This window comes from Leopardus geoffroyi, chromosome A2, assembly GCF_018350155.1.
Source record: "Leopardus geoffroyi isolate Oge1 chromosome A2, O.geoffroyi_Oge1_pat1.0, whole genome shotgun sequence".
Taxonomy (NCBI): Eukaryota; Metazoa; Chordata; class Mammalia; order Carnivora; family Felidae; genus Leopardus; species Leopardus geoffroyi.
In genome coordinates, this window is record NC_059331.1 from 71669859 (window position 1) to 71683947 (window position 14089).

The following is a 14089-nucleotide window of genomic DNA, read 5'->3' on the forward strand; positions in this document are numbered from 1 at the left end:
AAATCCAAAAGACCCCACCAAAAGTCTGCTAGAACTGATACATGAATTCAGCAAAGTCACAGAGTACAAAATCAGTGTACAGAAATTGGTTGCATTTCTTTTTAAAAAAAAATTTTTTTTTCAACGTTTATTTATTTTTGGGACAGAGAGAGACAGAGCATGAACGGGTGAGGGGCAGAGAGAGAGGGAGACACAGAATCGGAAACAGGCTCCAGGCTCTGAGCCATCAGCCCAGAGCCCGACGCGGGGCTCGAACTCCCGGACCGCGAGATCGTGACCTGGCTGAAGTCGGATGCTTAACCGACTGCGCCACCCAGGCGCCCCGCATTTCTATACACCAATAATGAAGCAACAGAAAAAGAAATCAAGAAATTGATCCCACTTATAATTGCACCAAGAACCATAAAACACCTAGGAACAAACCTAACAAAAATATACAAGATCTGTATGTTGAAAACTACAGAAAACTTATGAGGGAAATTGAAGAAGACACAAAGAAATGGAAAAACATTCCATGCTCATGGATTGGAAGAATAAATATTGTTAAAATGTCAATAATACCCAAAGCAATGTACACATTCAATGCAATCCCAATCAAAATTGCACCAGCATTCTTTTCAAACTTAGAACAAACAATCCTAAAATCTGTATGGAACCCCAAATAGCCAAGTGAAAAAGAAAACGAAAGCGGGAGGCATCACAATCCCAGATTTTAGCCTCTATTACAAAGCTGTAATCATCAAGACAGTATGGTAGTGGCACAAAAACAGACACATAGACCAATGGAATAGAATAGAGAACCCAGAATTGGACCCACAAATGTATGGCCAACTAATCTTTGACAAAGCAGAAGAGAGTATCCAATGGAATAAAACCAGTCTCTTTAGCAAATGGTGCTGGGAGAATTGGACAGCAACATGAAGAAGAATGAAATTAAACCACTTTCTTAGACCATACACACAAAAAAACTCAAAATGGATGAAAGATCTAAATGTGAGACAGGAAACCATCAAAACCCTAGAGGAGAAAGCAGGCAACAATCTCTTTGACCTCAGATGCAGTAATTTCTGGGTCGACACATCTCCAAAGGCAAGGGAATTAAAAGCAAAAATGAACTATTGGGACCTCATCAAGATGAAAAGCTTCTGCACTACAAAGGAAACAACAAAACTAAAAGGAAACCAATGGAATGGGAAAAGATATTTGCAAATGACATATCAGATAAAGGATCAGTATCCAAAATCTATAAAGTACTTAACGAAACTCAACACCTGAAAAACAAATAATCCAGTGAAGAAATGGGCAGAAGACATGAATAGAAACTTTTCCAAAGAAGACATCCGGATGGCCAATAGAAACATGAAAAGATGCTCAATGTCACTCATCATCAGGGAAATACAAATCAAAACCACACTGAGATACCATTTCACACTGGTCAGATTGGCTAAAATTAACAGCTCAGTAAACAACAGATGCTCCACAACAGTGGAGAAAAGGGAACCCTCTTGCACTGTTGGTGGGAATGCAAACTGGTGCAGTTGCTCTGGAAAACAGTGTGGCGGTTCCTCAAAAAATTAAAAAGAGAACAACCTTACAACCCAGCAATAGCACTACTAGGAATTTATCCAAAGGATACAGGGCACATGTACCCCAATGTTTAAGCAGCACTTTCAACAATAGCCAAATTATGGAAAAAGCTTAAATGACCATGAACTGATGAATGGATAAAGAAGATGTGGTTTATATATACAATGGAATACTACTTGGCAATGAGAAATGAAATCATGCCATTTGCAGCAACGTGGATGGAACTGGAAGGTATTATGCTGAGTGAAATGTCAGAGGACAGATATCACGTTTTCACTCATATGTGGATATTGAGAAACTTAACAGAAGACCATGGGGAAGGGAAGGGGGAAAAGAGTTACAAATAGAGAGGGAGGGAGGCAAACCATAAGAGACTCTTGAATACAGAGAACAATCTGAGGGTTGATGGCAGGGGGTGGGGGAGAGGGGAAAATGGATGATGGGCATTGAGGAGGGCACTTGTTGGGATGAGCACTCGGTGTTGTATGTAAGCGATGAACCATGGGAATCTATCCCAAAAGCCAAGAGAACACTTTACATACTGTATGTTGGTCAATTTGATAATAAATTATATTTAAAAAAATAAACATTAAAAAGAAAAAAAAAACAATTTAGAACATTAGAAAAATTTGAAAAAAAAAAAAAAAAAGAATATTTTAAAAGTCAAGTATGGCTGGGATTATGGTCCAAATAGATAGTCCTAGACCCATCTCTAACATTCACTAGCTTTGTGATCTTGGTTAAATCTAGGGTTAAATTTCCTGAGCTCCAAAATGAAGCCATTGGACTAAATCATTTTCTTTTAAGCTCTAACAACCTATTCTACTATAAATATCTATATACCATCTGGGAGGCTCGCCAACATTTGTTCTATAGAATTAAAAAGTACAGCTTTACGATTAGCACGTGCCAACACCAAAGATGCAATGAGGCACATGGGAGAGCCCAGGCTAATTTCAGATACCAGCTCCCTTCCAGAAGCTCCGGGATGTGGGCAAGTTTCTGTCATGTTCACCATCTATAAACCCCAAGGCAGTCTACCATAGTAACAAAGTCACTAGGATTTAGGATTTAGAATCGGTTTAATCTCAATTCTTAGCCTCTTTGCTGGTTTGACAATGGCAAGGCTTTGCTGTGTGCCAAAGTCTACCTCACGGTGTTGCTTAGTTTCTATTGTGAGGCTCCATTCTACCAGGTGACAGACACAACCGCCAATTCAAGGTCAACAGATCCTGCTTTGCCTCACCACACATATATCTGGAGAGTCATCCTTGGTTCCTGTCTATAAGACCCTGTCAGGACCAGACATTCCATGGTTCTTCACCTCTCAGTGATACTGCAAAAGGCACTGCCTGCCTAAAAACACCACACAGACACTTGTTCCCTGGAGTCTTTCTGCCTCCCCGAGGCTATACCCGCCCTCCCCCTCCCCCCAAGAAAAAACAAAAACAAAAACAAAAAACTCCAGGCCTCCTTCCAGAGTTAGAATTTGACTGGGGACTGGGTGGGGTGGGCAGGACACAGAAAACTTCCTCAGACTCCTGCCTTCTTGTTCTCTGGCCCAGGGCTTTTTCATCTGGTCCCTCGGGCAGGGAAGCTAACCCACTACATAAATGTGTGCCTTCCCCAATCATTTTCCTTAATTCTTTGCTTTTTCCCCTAACAGCCAAGATTTTGAAGTCTTTTTTTTTTTTTTCTTTCTCTCTCTTTCTGCCTTTCCTTCCTTGAGAAAGTAAATAAGTTGTTCTAGTTCCCTGATTCAGATAAAGGCCAAAAGATACAGGAAGTATCACAGAAAAAAAACATTAAATTTTTACAGCATATATTGCTTTACAGCATATATTTAAATAGTAGTGTATATAAAACACTCAGCACTGTGCCTCATGCATTATACACACTCAGCTGTAATTATTAGTAACGACTCTACAATATTATTTTAAAGGTTATTTATAACATGCAAAATGCCTGACATGTTCAGTAAACATCACTCACATTGAAGAAAAATGATTTTGAGCTTATTATAAAGACTAGTATTGGTTTTTGAATGAGGACATTAACTGGAAATAATAATTTTTTAAAAGCTTTGAGAATTTGTCTTTCCTGTTGCTCATTTTTACCTCCTATAAACCATATCCTGTGCTAACTCTAATTGTACAATTCGATGTCCCTGGCCTCCGTGTTCTGGAAAATAGTATCAGCAGAAATAACCATTAAGCTTCCCAAATGATACATGACTTACAACACCAGCCATTAAATCATCAATACATTGGACTGAATAGAAGTATTTGCTTTACCTAAATCTAATGGCAGGAAAATGGGAAAAGCAAAATTATAGATTGGGCTGTGGTGAGCACAGATTCAGAGACCTAGGCGTCTTAGGCATATTCCAGAAAAGTATGAAGATGAATCAGCCTTCTCAGATTTCCTCCAGCTTCTGGGACTACTTTAGTAAATACTGATGTCTGATCACTATTTATTCCATGCCTGATGGAGGTGGAAGTTTCTCTGGCTAACTAGCAGGACACAGTCTCCTCTCCACTGACAGTGGTTTGGGTCAAGGGCATCGAGGTGGCCCTTGCAATGAATGTGTGGGGCCTTAATTAAGGCTGGAAAATAAGATTGGGATAAATATAGAAAAATACCATGTTGCCATGTGGAAAGACTATACCAAATCCATTAAAGTTTAGGGTTAACATCTCAAGCAAAGTCTCAATGAATACAGAACTAGACTCTGTCTGTCCTTCATCATTTCATCAAGTCTCCTCTTTTACTGGATAATTCCCATAAGCATAAACACATGTCTGAGCTGTAAGTTCATAGTGCACGTGTGTGCTACATCGGCCTCTTCCTTCCCTGTCTTCCTCCAGCTTTCCCCTCATCTCTCTACTCCCTTGCAGAGGAAGACTTTTGGAAAGAACTCTCTAGGAACACTGCTTCCATCCTCAGTCTGTCTACTCTTCAGCCCACTTCAATCTGGCTCCGGCCGCAAACATTCAAATGATAGCAGTTTTGCCAGGTCACAAATGAGATTTGTCCTGATCGCTGGGCCCCCTCGATCCTCACCCCAGCCGCACTTGACAGAATAGGGAACTCCCTCTTCCTGACATGCTCTCCTCTTTTGGAATCCGTGGCTGAACAACGATCCTGATTTCGTCCTCCGTTTAGGGTTCTTTCCTCTCTCTCTTGAGTACTTGTTCTGGATAATCTCATTCGTTTCCACGGCTTTAAATGTATGGCTTTGGTAGAATCAGAAAAAAATGTCCCCTGCATTGCAGGACCTGACAGGCCATTGTTTCTCTGGAGAAGAGGCAGTGCAGTTCACCTGCTGCCCCCTAGTGAGGCAGCTCGGGATGCCTGGTACGTTGTGGCACTTCCAGGGTTTGGTTTCAAGGCTGAGAACTGTCAAGCTGTTTCAGAGCTTGAGAAACAGGCTCCAGGAGACCAGATTATGCTGGTCGCCTAGCTTTCTTCCCGTCCTGGCTCCAACCTGCCTCCCTATCACTCTCTAGCCACTTACCAAACATTGAGAAGGGGGAAGGCAAAGGAGGTCAATGGGACAGGAGAGGAGCAGGGTGACACAGGGGCATGGCCATTACAGGAAGTGTTTCCAGTAAGGTAAAAAGAGCCTTTGGTGCCAGAACACGCTCTCTGTTGCCCTCTGCCGTAGACAGGAGTGAAGACAGCAGCTGGAAGAGACACCATTCCATTAGAAAGGCACAAGTTAAAACGCTATGCACCAATATAGGCCACAGGATGACACTGCTCCTTGTGAGCTGCGCCCAAAGGCAGAGCATCTATTTTGGTGTGTGTACCAGGAAAAGAAACACTAATCATAGATGGTAGAGTTCCTAAGCACAGTTTTAGAAATTCTGAGGGACTAATCCTGTCCCTGAAACATAACAACTGCATATGGGAGGGTGGGGGCTCGGATAGAAGAGTTCTCCAGTTAGAAGAGTGTTAAAGTGACCCATTCCCCTACCAGGAATGGCTGAAAGCCCTCTATTTTTCGTATATGTAAAAAGAAATCTTGAATTTGAAAGTCATGCCTGACAAATTATGAAGAATGATTCACATTTTTAAAAGATTTATTACAATTTCTTTAAGTGGGGGTCATCCACAGTACACCTAAATCTCAAAACTCAGTTTATCCACAAAAGGTATATATTTACGTAATGCAAAAGTCCTCACGTATGTATCCTCACGTTTCATCCGAGTTAACATTTTGAATAAAGGAATTTGAAGAGAGGAGAGCCATGCCTTGCCCAGTTTTGAAAGGATTCTGGCTGCTGTGTTGGGGACAGACTATAGGAGACCAAGTGGTAATAGGGACACCAGTGAGAGGGATACTTTGGTATTCTAGACAAGATGATAGGGGCTTTGATTGGGAAGGCAGGTGGTGGTGAGAGGTCAGATTCTAAGTATATTTTTAAATGTAGAACCAGTGGGATTTGTGGATTTGCTCCGATTGAATATGAGAGGAAGAGACGGGTAGATGGCCAATTTAAGGATGACTGGGGTGGGTTGTGGGACTGAGCAACCAGAATGGAGTTGCCATCAGCTGGGATGAAAAAGGTCTAGGGAGTAGCAGAAAGTAGACTGGGAGAGAAGGGATTCTGAACTGGAGATAGGGAGTTGAAGACATCTTCTAGACATTCGACTGGAGATGTCATGTAGGCAGTTGAGCATGGGTCTGCAGTTCAAGGGCGAGGCCCATGCCAGAAACACCACACTGGAAGGTGTCAACATATAGTTAAGGCCATTGACTGGATGAGATCACCAAGGAGGGAGCCTTGGGCACTAGAAGGTGAAAGGGCTAGGGACAAGAGGTGCAATCAGTAAGGGAGTCTGAAGGACGCTGAGGTCGGAGACGCAGTGAGGCCAAGTGAACGCAGTGGGAGAGGAGTGAAGCCTGCTGAGAAGGTGGTCCACTAGCGGCTGCAGATGGTTGACTTCAACAATCTGAGGGATGGGCGGCACACTACACTGCGGTAGGAGGCAGGCATGAAGACTTGGACGGACTGTGAAGATGAGGGAGGGTTTAACCAGGAGCCTGGTTCTGACCAGGGTAGTGATACAATCAGACATGGGTTTTAGAAAGCATCTAGTGGCAGTGTGACATTTAGAAGCATAGACACCAGGCGGTGTGGTAGAAGGCATAGTGGGAGAGAAATGATTCTCAACTTTTGCTTACATACTTTGCATTGTTTCATTAGCCACAATGACATGTCACTTCTGTAATTTAAAAACTACTGGGGCGCCTGGGTGGCGCAGTCGGTTAAGCGACCGACTTCAGCCAGGTCACGATCTCGCGGTCCGTGAGTTCGAGCCCCGCCGGGCTCTGGGCTGATGGCTCAAAGCCTGGAGCCTGTTTCCGATTCTGTGTCTCCCTCTCTCTCTGCCCCTCCCCCATTCATGCTCTGTCTCTCTCTGTCCCAAAAATAAATAAACATTGAAAAAAAAAAATTTTAAAAACTACTGAAGAAAATTAGAAATATGAGAAGACTAGAAACTAATAATTGGGAAGCACATGGTAACAACAGCTCAGGAAGGAGGACAGGGTCAGAATGAGGACACTGGCAGGGAGATGGAATGAAGTCAGACACCTGATTTTCAGAATCCACTAGGACTTGGTTAATCTGCTAGGACCAGGTTAAACACGAGTCAGGAAGGAGGGGAGTGCCTCAAGCTCAGAGGGGGCATGCACCTCCGCCCCAGCCTCTCCCAACCACAACTTGAACCCTTGTGGAGTTCTTCTCCAAGAGTGCCTAGCAAAATGTCTCAGCGTCTTGAGGGCAGGGGACAAGTAGGGAAGGAGTTCACTTCTAATGTTCAGAACATTAACACATCAGGTACATGAATAATTTAATTGAAGCTCATGATGCCCTTTTTCTTCTAATACTAAAAACTGGAAGAATGAACTAATAAAATGTACTACAAAGATAACTTTGAGGGGGCTTCTTAAAAAAAATGGTAATCTTTTATGACACCATTTCCTAACATAAACATCTGGTTTTGACATCAAATCTGGGGATCTATTTTATAACATCCATGAATGTTTATCTATCCGTGAATAGCAAAGTGATCTGCCCACATATGCTCACCAGGTCTGTGTGTGGAGCTGCTAAATCAAGGACAGCACGTTACCTAGGGGGACACTACACAACCTGTTGTCCACGGGGAGGCTGAGTAGGCGGTGGGAAGATTCAGGCATGTACTTCACTGGCCTCAGCTTTCATGAATCACCGATTCCACCTTAAGTTCGACACACAGCACTTCTAAAGCTTATCAACATTAAGAAATAATGATCTGCAGATGACTGCCTTCATAGGATTACCCACATAATTAATTCTTCCAGAATCTTAATTTCATGCTTGGATAGAGTCAAAAGTTACTTACTGGGATTCCAATACTTTGGAAGTTTTAAGGATTTGCTTTTACTAAATTGTACCACAACGCAGTACTGGTCTATACTGTACCTCATGAAACTGGTTCATTTCACTTCTAGGAATACTAACATGGATTACTGCATCACAGAATCCTCACTATGAAATCCCATGGGAGAAACAGCCCTCAGGTTTGAGTATGAAGAATGTGGTATATTTCTGGATCATGTGTCTCACCTTGTGAGGGTTTATCCTCGTAGGTTCTTTCAAGGAAAAAGTTCCTAGTTGAATTCCCCACCTATTTCCAAAAAATATTCAGGCTACAGTGGCATGCATTTAAATGTATCTCTAGGTTTTATATTATTTTGCCTACTAATTTTCCATTTAATTGTAATTCCGTTATTTATCTGTGTGTTTTTGTGTTTTAATAAGTTTTCTCACTTTTTCTTTTTGTTGATGAGGCAGGAGACACATAAAATAGCCAACTTCAGGTTCAGGATAGACACAAGAATGGGGCATGAAGAGGGAAATTTGAAATGAATTATGTTAAAAATGCCATTGCTACAAAGAGATAAAGTGAAAAATAAACTAAAAGGACATTCTATTAGAAAAACACAAAAGACAACATTCTTAGTACATTTTCTGCGGACTAGTGAATTTACTCACATCTTTTAAAAATCTCTTCCAGGGGCGCCTGGGTGGCTCAAACCACGGTCCGTGAGTTTGAGCCCCGCGTCAGGCTCTGTGCTGACAGCTCAGAGCCTGGAGCTTGCTTCGGATTCTGTGTCTCCCTTTCTCTGCCCCTTGACTGCTTGTACTCTGTCTCTCTCTCACTCAAAAATAAAATAAAAACATAAAAAATAAAAATAAAAAAAAAATCTCTTTCAAAACTATAAAGTACAAATCTCATGAGCTATCCAATAAATTCTGAACGTCATTTTGATTTAATGTAAAACATGAAGAGCTTTCTATCTAAATTAACATAATATACCCATATAAAGTGAGTTCCACCAAAGGAAATTCTAATTTGCTAAAACAAAACCGAACAAACCTTCTCTTACTGTCACTACCACCATTTGAAGAAACAATACCCAGAATTCAAATTAACCTATTTTCAGGTGTTACTTAACTAAAAGTATCTGTGTATTTTTGTGTAAGACAAATCACTAGAAAACAAAACCAGAACCAGAACACATACTTTTTTTTATTTTTTTATTTTGAGAGAATGAGACTGAGCAGGGGAGGGGCCAAGAGCGAGGGAGACAGAATCCCAAGCAGGCCCCTTGATGTTACCACAGAGTCTGATGTGGGGCCTGCCCTCATGAACCCGAGATCATGACCTGAGCTGAAATCAAGACGCTGAAATCAGACGCTTAACCGACTGAGCCACCCAGGCACCTCCAAAACATGTGATCTTTGCTAAGAATTTTACATTGTTTATTTTTCTGCACTGGAAATGTTAGGTTTACTGAAAACCTTACAGTGTAACAGAAACGCACATATTAATCCATTGTGCCTCTGCATAAACAAGCATTTTCAGAGTTTACTCCTGGTATATTCTTCAAATTAACCCACATAAAAGTAACTGCTTTGAGAGAATGTTTTAAACTATACTGGTGATTTTAAAACAAGCATAAAATCAACATGAAAACAAAGCATCTTCCTGTCTTCCAGGACAAGTGTCTTATATGAAGTTATCCTCCTCGAATACCTTTGGTCTTAATGCTGGGTGAACCAGGACGGTCGCTTCCTGTCTCGTTCAATGATTCTCTTACCCTGATCTTGTTCAGATGGTGCCTCTCCTGTGTACAGCACCACAGTCTCCACGGGAGGAGCCTTGAACGGTCCCCCTTCTTGTTTCCCTATCTGTCTTCTGATTTCTGCCGTCTCCTTGCACACCTTCTCATAGCAATAGCCACAAAGGACGTGCTTCAGTTTCAGGTGACCACATTCAGGACACACGTCAATATTGTTCTTTAAAAAAAACAAACAAAAAAACAACAAAATCCTGTTTTAACAAGAAGCATAATAATGCACATCAATCACGGACAGGAATGACGCTCACACTTGAACTTTCTTGGACTGTTCACGTTGCATAAGGTCATGCACCATGTAGGTCAACCTCACTTTAATAAGGAAACAGAGGACAAATGAATTTCAATTAATAGAAAAAGTGGGACTAGAACTCAGGTTTACCAAGTATGAACTTGGTACATTTTTCTTAACCATACAGGCATATTATATAAAATGAACTCTATTACCCCACCTTCAAATACTAAACATCTAATAAGGAGTCCTTCAACACAATGGGGAGATCCATATGGCCGGCATCTAAATGTGGCCAAGGGATATGGAACTCATTTTTTCTTTCAATTTATTGTGGGGAAAACAAGGCGACAAACATTAAAATTGGCTTCCCCTATTTATCGGTGAACCCTAAATTCCTGTATGAAACATATGGTATAATAGTATATGTATCATACGTGGTATAATAGTTGGCATATGGTATAATTTTTCTTTTTAAGAATGAAGACTGATTGTAATGCTTAACATGAAAGTCTCTTGTTATACTACAATTTGAAAGTAATTTAATGAGTTTTTATACATGTCTGCCCTACTTTCATAAGGCATTTATAACCTCTATAGAAATCTCTTCAACAATGTTCTAAAGGTAGATTTGAAATAGAAAAGAAAAATTGTAAATAGGAGCATCAAAGAAATTCCAACTACTTCATGAGATTAACATATAAACGTTTGTGAGGCAAGGACAAAAACAACTTCTTCATTTTTTGAAAGGAGCAAAGAACCCTGCAAATGACTTGCCTCGCCAATTTCTCATTTTCCTCATGACACTGGACTGCATGTCTAACCAGAGGTACAGGAGCTATACGTGAAGTCGGTGCTCTCTTCCTGACCACGACAGCAGCAAAATGTACCGTGTGTGGCAGAAAACAATTTAGTGAGGAAAATGAATACACAGGGTGATATCCTTTTCCCTCAGAATAAAATCATGTCGCAGACTGGTATAGGCTCTCATTCTGAAAATCTTCTGTTCTCTCAACCAAATTGTATAAATTATTGTTGCTTTAATTAAGGACATACTTTTCAGCTCCAGACTTTAAGTCCAGTTCCAAATGTGACTCAGTAATACTTTTTGGCTTCAGTTCTAAGGGTGTGGTTTAATACTGAATGTGGAAGTTTATGCAAGTCGATTCTCTGTTCTTGAGTTTCACCTGTACTGAGCTGCTGCGGAATGTTATGGAGGAGAACCACTCAAATGATGGCTGGTAAAGCCTTAAGTGAACAAATCAAAGGTAGTAAACACTCTAATTTCTGTCTACTAGAATAATGAAGAGTGTATCTATGGGGGCAGGGAGCGGGTGTGGAGACCTGGAATTGTCTGAGGACAGGAACACACCAGAAAGTTTCAAGAGAAGAATGTGAGTTCAACAATCAGACTGCCTAGGCTCAAATCCTGGCTCTATCACTTGACAGTTTGTGACTACAGTCAAATTCTTTTTGCAGTAATGTCTTCATCCTAAAAATGAGCAAAGCTATATTTACTTTGGAGGGCTGTTGTGAGGATTCGATGAGATAATTCACATAAAGCACTTATATCCATCGTAGGTATTTAACAGATATTAGCCATTTTTATTACCTACCTAAGGATTTTCCTTCACAGCATTTTAATGATCACAGTGAAGAAGAGAATAAATACGTAAGGGCTAGTAAAACACAGGACCCAATATATCTACTGCTTCTGACTTTAATTTTAGGTTCTGCCCTAATTAAGATGTTTACCCACATATAATTCCAAATCACCAGCTCCTAACAAAAGTCACACAGGTTCTTCACAACCCAGTCCTCTGCCCAGATTCCAAACTCTCCTCAACTGTGGTCCTAATATTTAGGCTATAGGACAATTGACATACATACATACATAGCGAGAGGCCAGAGCAAAGTACACATAAGCTCTAAGGATGATTTACTGATAGGCCATATAAGTACCAGAAGACATGCAGTGGTGGATATGAGAGAAAGCAAACCCACAAAAATCAGTGTATTACCTTAACTTTAATAAGCTTCTGAGGGTTTCTTCTCCTACAGCGGTTAACTTCAATGCTGCGTCTGTTTTTAGGAGCTGCCATCCAAAAAATACTATCCAAAAGGCTGGAGATCTCCTTACTTCCATTAGTATCATTTGTTGGTTCTGTAAATACTGCTGGACCTTGGACCGCTAACGCTGGTCCTATAAAAACAAAACATGGAAATGCAGAATGGATTTCTAGCTTCAAAATGACTGTTTACAGGTATCATTCTCCTTAACAACCAACAGTGATGTCAACAGCCCTATATAAAGTTTAGAATATTACATTCAATAGGCATTTAACAGAAACCTTGGCTATTAAAATACACTAAAACTTATACACAATTTTATCTTTTTTTTTTTTTAATTTTTTTTTTCAACGTTTATTTTTTATTTTTGGGACAGAGAGAGACAGAGCATGAACGGGGGAGGGGCAGAGAGAGAGGGAGACACAGAATCGGAAACAGGCTCCAGGCTCCGAGCCATCAGCCCAGAGCCCGACGCGGGGCTCGAACTCACGGACCGCGAGATCGTGACCTGGCTGAAGTCGGACGCTTAACCGACTGCGCCACCCAGGCGCCCCAAACTTATACACAATTTTAAACAACACAAACAGAATTTTTTTTAGAGGCACCTGCTGAAATGAATCTGTGAAATTCTACCCAGACTTCTCACCTTTTGAAATACAGAACCCACGGGTTTGGTAAACATGAATAAATCACTCAAACTCCACATGCTACTTGGTAGGCAGTTCCTATTTACTTTACAAGTCAATCTAAGCTTGAGATTCCCAAAATGTACTTCCAACCTTCACTCAGGTAACTGTCTATTGCCACCCTGCCCCCCCGCCCTTTTTTTTTATTCCAATTGAGTTAGCTCCTTTGTCATATAACCTGGTAGGCCCTTTCCATCACTTAGTTCTTCATATTTATTATCCGTTCTCTAAAGAACTCACCACTCTATATAATATTTACTTATATGACTATCAACTATCAGGTTTTGTTTTCCTAAATGGCTGATCAAGTCAAAAACACTCCTTTATCCTTTTCCTGCTGTTCCTCAGACCTGGAATACTTCTTTTGGTTTTAGGAGCTCTTAAAAATATACAAAGCTAACATTTAACAACCGGTATTCCTTTTCAGTATATCTACAGAAGTATTGTTAGGTATAGCTCAGTGGTTAACAGCTCGGCCCGTGTGACCTTGAGGCCCTCACGAGCCTACTTCTTCCGTTGAAAAGCAGTGGTACCTAAAGGGATGGTGTGGAGATTCCCTAGGAAGCATATGTAGGCTTTGGCATATCGGGGACTCTCGGTTCAGACTCCCGGGGTATTATGTCCGTAATACCTTAGAATTAAGGATAGATGTAAATGTCAAAGCAATGACAATTTTAACCTTCAAGATACTTCTAACTGAAATTAGTTCTCAGGGAACACACCGATATCAACAGTATTCAACTGCAGAGCTCAAACACCACAAAGGAGGGCAAATTGCTTCAGGGGTTGAGAGGCTGATAAGGAAACAGGATCCAGATAGTAGCGCCCCTGATCTAAGATGGGCTTCGGTTACATTCCTTGTGCGAAAAGGACACAGAACGTTTTCTGTTTTTCAGGGCGAAGGGAAGCAAAACCAGCTGTTTTTAGTTTCTAAGTAAGGAATTAACCCGGACAACTTCCCCACCGGCGGCAGCGGATCAAAGCGCGGGAGGAGGGCGAAATATGAGCAGAGTTCACCACGATGCTTGGGGTCCTCTCATCCAATCCCTCCTCCACGGCGGCATAGCTTACGTACCCCACGGGGAACTGGGAAAGCCTCGCCAGCTCTGCCAAAGTTTCCGTTGCAGTCGTTCCCAACAGTTCTGGAGGAGTCCCCGGGCTGCCGGCCACGGAGCAACCACCAGGACCAGCATGGCCGACGCCATCTTCCTCGCCTGAAGACCACTCCCACCTGGCTATTGGCTCCCGGCTCCATCTCGAGCATGCGCACAGATGCAGAGTCTGACAAACCTGGCTACTGGAACTACAACGCCCAGC

General features: G+C 41.5%; 1 protein-coding gene across 1 annotated transcript; it reads right to left on the minus strand.

Annotated features, from left to right (window-relative positions):
- Positions 1-9383: 9383 nt before the first annotated feature.
- On the minus strand, positions 9384-14053 carry MRPL32 (mitochondrial ribosomal protein L32). Its single transcript, XM_045494341.1, has 3 exons — positions 13848-14053; positions 12038-12219; positions 9384-9944 (listed from the first exon to the last, which is right to left on the minus strand). The coding sequence occupies exons 1-3, from the start codon at positions 13975-13977 to the stop codon at positions 9690-9692; spliced, it is 567 nt and encodes a 188-aa protein (XP_045350297.1). The 5' UTR covers positions 13978-14053; the 3' UTR covers positions 9384-9689.
- Positions 14054-14089: the final 36 nt, after the last annotated feature.

Coding starts and splice junctions, on each gene's coding strand:
- MRPL32 (XM_045494341.1), bottom strand. CDS start 13,977: ATGGCGTCGGCCATGCTGGTCCTGGTGGTTGCTCCGTGGCCGGCAGCC. Junction 12,220..13,847: donor CTTTCCCAGTTCCCCGTGGG/GTACGTAAGCTA, acceptor TTGTTTTTATAG/GACCAGCGTTAGCGGTCCAA. Junction 9,945..12,037: donor AGAAGCTTATTAAAGTTAAG/GTAATACACTGA, acceptor TTTTTTTTAAAG/AACAATATTGACGTGTGTCC.